At 47.7% G+C, this 5,000-nt stretch overlaps 1 protein-coding gene across 1 annotated transcript in view; it reads right to left on the reverse strand.

The window, feature by feature from the left end:
- Positions 1-2,269: 2,269 nt before the first annotated feature.
- Positions 2,270-5,000, reverse strand: part of gpr37l1b (G protein-coupled receptor 37 like 1b) — a 9,133-nt gene continuing 6,402 nt past the window's right edge. Inside the window, exons 2-4 of the mRNA XM_078244191.1 lie at positions 4,593-4,901; positions 3,515-3,874; positions 2,270-2,443 (exon numbers count right to left, since the gene is read on the reverse strand). Coding sequence (XP_078100317.1) covers positions 2,270-2,443; positions 3,515-3,874; positions 4,593-4,901 — 843 coding nt within the window. The remainder of the gene's footprint in view (positions 2,444-3,514; positions 3,875-4,592; positions 4,902-5,000) is intronic.

Below are 5,000 nucleotides of genomic sequence, written 5' to 3' on the forward strand. Positions count from 1 at the left end.
GCGTCATCGTGGCGTCATCGCGGCGTCATCGTGGCTTCATTGCGGCGTCATCGCGGCGTCATCGCGGCGTCATCGCGGTGTCATCGCGGTGTCATCGTGGCGTCATCGCGGCGTCATCGCGGCGTCATCGTGGCGTCATCGCGGGGTTTGCAGCTTTTAGATGATGTTCACGTCGCGTAATGACGTCACTTCATGACTGTAAAAAGAGAACGGCTGCTCTTGTGTGAAGTAAACGCAACATTTTTCATCTTTTTGCTAAGATATATATATTTATTGCAACGAAAATGCGGGGATTATGACATCATTCAAGCCCCGCATATTTTGCGCGGAAATCGGCAACTTATTCGGCGAAACTGCGACGCCCCCCCCCCGAAATAAATATGAGGACTTTGGCTGATTATGTGTTGAGTTATGAGATCCCATAATCATGTTTTTCTGGAGGGACTGACAAAGCTGCACATTCTCCACGGAAACACAACCTGTAAACCTGTAAGGCTCCAGAGTGTGTGACAACATTATGGGATGGATCCCTACAGAGATAGACCTTTAAAGGCCACTACACACCGAGCTGATAGTCGGCCGTCTGACAGTCTGGCGAGGTCGCTGACTCGAGTCTGGTCGGTGTGTCCGTGCCGTCGTCCGTTGGAGGAGCCGTCGGCCTTCATTTTGGCTGATTTGACATGTATAATCGGGGGGGCGGACACTGCCGGTAGTCGGACTCAATGAGCCATCTGATTGGTGGAGAGCTAACCAGGAAACGGGGAGCGGGATGAGCGTGACTAGAGTCTCTCAACATCTGATGAAGATCTTCTAAACTGACCTTTGTTGATCTGAAATGAAGACAGATTCAGCAGCTGCACGGCCTGTTTCTCTCTTCAGATGTTTCCAGAAACACGTTACGGTGAACTATTTTAGGACAATATGAGATCGTATTCTGAACGAGACGCCATGATGGTCGGGGAGCAGCCAGACCCACGTGACACGTTCGTCCAATCAGCTGCTGGTTTTCATTTTTGGGCGACAATCCAGATTAGCGCCGCCTGCTGTTATGGAGACGTATTACGTCTCGTCTCTTCGGTGTTCTGAGGAACTTTCTGGACCAACTCGGGGAGACTGATCAGTCCCGCTGGCTTTACTGCTGACGGTCGGCGTCTGGTCGGTGTGTAACGACCTTAAGATCCTTTTCATTTAACATTAAACAGCCCCGAAATCCCCATCACCAAACCCACCAGACTCCATGTAAATAATCAGTACTTTAAGCAGCGTAAAACACCATTCATTGTTTTCATGTGACACCTCATTACAGCAGGACGTTGGAGGGAAGAGTCTGTTCAGAGAGTCCTGAAACAGGCTCCGGCTTTTACAACAGCTTATTGTGCAAGTACAGCAACTTCTCTAATCTCACTACGGATTACACATCACTTCCTGCACAGACAGGAAGCTGCAGGGGGGGAGGGGGGAGGGGCACTGTGTCCATAGAAGGGTATCATACAAAAGGGAACTCTAGGAGAGGAAGAGAGGACGGGAAAGATGGAAGGAAAGATGATCGTTGATCCACAAGTGTTCTGGGAGAGAAATGTTGGAGAGAGGAGAGTGAGGTTAACCAGGGCTTTAAATGAACCCCCAGGTAACAATGGAAAGTTACGAGCCAGTTTGTCTGGTGATGAATGAAGCGAATAACTCATTCAGTCAACAGTTGGGTAGTCTCAGACCTTCCTCCACAGAGCTGCGGAGGAAGGTCTGGCTAGTCACCACAGCATTCCTGGATAGGAGAAAAACATGCTCTGGTTTATTGGCATTTCTTTAAACCAATCCTGTGTGTGTGTGTGTGTGTGTGTGTGTGTGTGTGTGTGTGTGTGTGTGTGTGTGTGTGTGTGTGTGTGTGTGTGTCTGTATTCAGCAGCAAATCTGATTGGCTGGTAACTTTAGAAATCTACAGTTGACTGGAGATCTAAACAGAGAATTTTAAGCCCTGGATATATATATATATATATATATATATATATATATATATATATATATATATATATATATATATATATATATATATATATATATATAGACACACATATATATATATATATATATATATATATATATATGTATATACACACACACAGATATATATATATATATATATATATATATATATATATATATATATATATATATATATATATATATGGAGTTAAGGAACGCTACAGTGTAGACGTGTTGATGTATGGAGGAGGAAGATGAGTGATTGATGGTTAAAGAGGGACTGGCGGGTCTAGCTGGAGATCGCCAAGATGGCCGACGTGTCTTTAGCCTTGTCGAAGAAGATGGACGTCTCGTTGGCGGCCTTCAGTTTGACGTGGGCGGAGCCTGGCGAGCCGTGAGCCGCGGTTGGCTGACATTCCTGACAGCAGCAGCAGCAGCAGTCCATGAAGGCCTGGCCCAGAGTCTGAAACCCAACCACACACAGGTCAAAGGTCAGTGTCTGTCTCTCTCTAAACGTTACCAGTAACAACTCTGTTTGGCAGCCACATAAGTAGTTTGTTCAAGCAGCATATATGACCACCATCACCAAACCCACCAGACTCCATGTAAATAATCAGGACTTTTAGCGTGTATAGAGCCAGCATATTTCCACCAGACTCCATGTAAATAATCAGGACTTTTAGCGTGTATAGAGCCAGCATATCTCCACCAGACTCCATGTAAATAATCAGGACTTTTAGCGTGTATAGAGCCAGCATATCTCCACATGTAAATGGGTGAATTAAGGGTTTATTTCAACCAAACCAGAGTGGTGATTGTTGGAACAGTGGAAAGATTAACCAAGACGGCTTTTGATAGTTTTATTTAGTTTCTGTCCACTTTGAATGAAGTGTGTTTTAGCATGATAAAAGTCCTGATTATTTACATGGAGTCTGGTGATGGCAATATTATGGAAAGAATCCCTACAGAGATAGACCTTTTAGTAAAGAGTAAGATCCTGTTAGTTTAACATGAACCAGCCCCAAAATCACCATCACCAAACCCACCAGACTCCATGTAAATAATCAGGACTTTTATCTTCGTAAAACACACTTCATTTAAAGTAAACTAAATCAAACTACCAAAAGCCGTCTTGGTTAATCTTTCCACTGTTCCAACAATCACCACTCTGTTTGGTTGAAATAAACCCTTAATTCACCCATTTACATGTGGAGATATGCTGGCTCTATACACGCTAAAAGTCCTGATTATTTACATGGAGTCTGGTGGAAATATGCTGGCTCTATATACGCTAAAAAGTCCTGATTATTTACATGGAGTCTGGTGGAGATATGCTGGCTCTATATACGCTAAAAATCCTGATTATTTACATGGAGTCTGGTGGGTTTGGTGATGGTGATTTCGGGGCTGTTTCATGTTAAACTAAAAGGTCTATCTCTGTAGGGATCCTTTCCATAATATTGTCAGACACTTAGAATAATAATCTGAGTCTGTCAGCAGTTGCCTGGCGTCCATTATTACCCGTCCGACCTACCTTGCACAGGTACAGCAGCAGCACTGGCGTCACTGAGGACTTGAAGAACAACAGGAAGTGATGCAGCAGCGCCAGCATGGCGGCCGTGTCTTCGGAGATGCTGGCGTGCGTGTAGGCCAGCGTGATGTTGCACACATGTTCGGGCAGCACGCAGACGGCGTAGACCACGGCCAGTGCCAGCAGCGTGCAGTTCAGCTGCCGCTCCACCACCTGGTGCTGGCTGGGGGGGGCATCGTCATGGTTACGCTGCTTCTGGGCCGAGCTGGAGTCGCTGTTGACGTTGCGCGTGGCGATCTGGCAGAGGACGGTGAAGAGGACGGGGAGGCAGAAGTAGCAGCCGAAACACCACCACATACGGCCCTGGAACACACACAGTAATCTGATTACCTACAGTAATACTCTAACACACGCAGTAATCTGATTACCTACAGTAATACTCTAACACACGCAGTAATCTGATTACCTACAGTAATACTCTAACACACACAGTAATCTGATTACCTACAGGGATACTTTAGTTCAGGGGTGGAGTGAGGGAGGGGGGGGGGGCTTCTGAGGCTACACAAACAACAAAAACAACAGTGTGTGTCTCTGTGTGTGTGTGTGTGTGTGTGTGTGTGTGTGTGTGTGTGTGTGTGTGTGTGTGTGTGTGTGTGCGTATGTCTGTGTGTGTGTGTGTGTGTGTGTGTGTGTGTGTGTGTGTGTGTGCATGCATATGTGTGTGTGCGTGTGTGTGTGCGTGTGTGTGTGTGTGTGTGTGTGTGTATGCATATGTGTGTGTGCGTGCGTGTGTGTGTGTGTGTGTGTGTGTGTGTGTGTGTGTGTGTGTGTGCGTGCTGTGTGTGTGCGTGTGTGTGTGTGTGTGTGCGTGTGTGTGTGTGTGTGTGTGTGTGTGTGTGTGTGTGTGTGTGTGTGTGTGTGTGTGTGTGTGTGCGTGTGTGTGCGTGTGTGTCTGTGTCTCTGTGTGTGTGTGCGTGTGTGTCTGTGTCTCTGTGTGTGTGTGTGTGTGTGTGTGTGTGTGTGTGTGTGTGTGTGTGTGTGTGTGTGTGTGTGTGTGTGTGTGTGTGTGATATCCTACCTGGTGGTAGCGGAGCAGCAGGGAGTGCAGCGAGTCTGGCAGGAGGAGGGAGAGCGGCGAGGACGGCGTGACGGTGCAGGAGTCCGTCAGCCGGCCGCTGGACGGCGAGACGCTCTGGCTGAGCGTCCAGAGGAAGAGCTCGGGGCTGGACAGCAGCAGGGCGGCCAGCCACACCAGCAGCATCTTCAGCAGCACGGCGTGGCAGCGCTCCACTCGCCGCGCTTTGGGCTGGGCCGAGGACGTGGCCGCGAGGAACCGGTCGATGCCCAGAGCGCACAGCGTGAAGGAGGTGATACCCAGAGACACGGCCTGCAGAGAGCACACACAGGGAGGGGTTCAAAGTCCGCTTTGATCACAAGTAGAACAGTCCTTCCAGAAAAATGTTTTTTTGTGATTTGTGAAAAATCC

Source organism: Sander vitreus, unplaced genomic scaffold, assembly GCF_031162955.1.
Source record: "Sander vitreus isolate 19-12246 unplaced genomic scaffold, sanVit1 R1_20, whole genome shotgun sequence".
NCBI classification, from domain to species: Eukaryota; Metazoa; Chordata; class Actinopteri; order Perciformes; family Percidae; genus Sander; species Sander vitreus.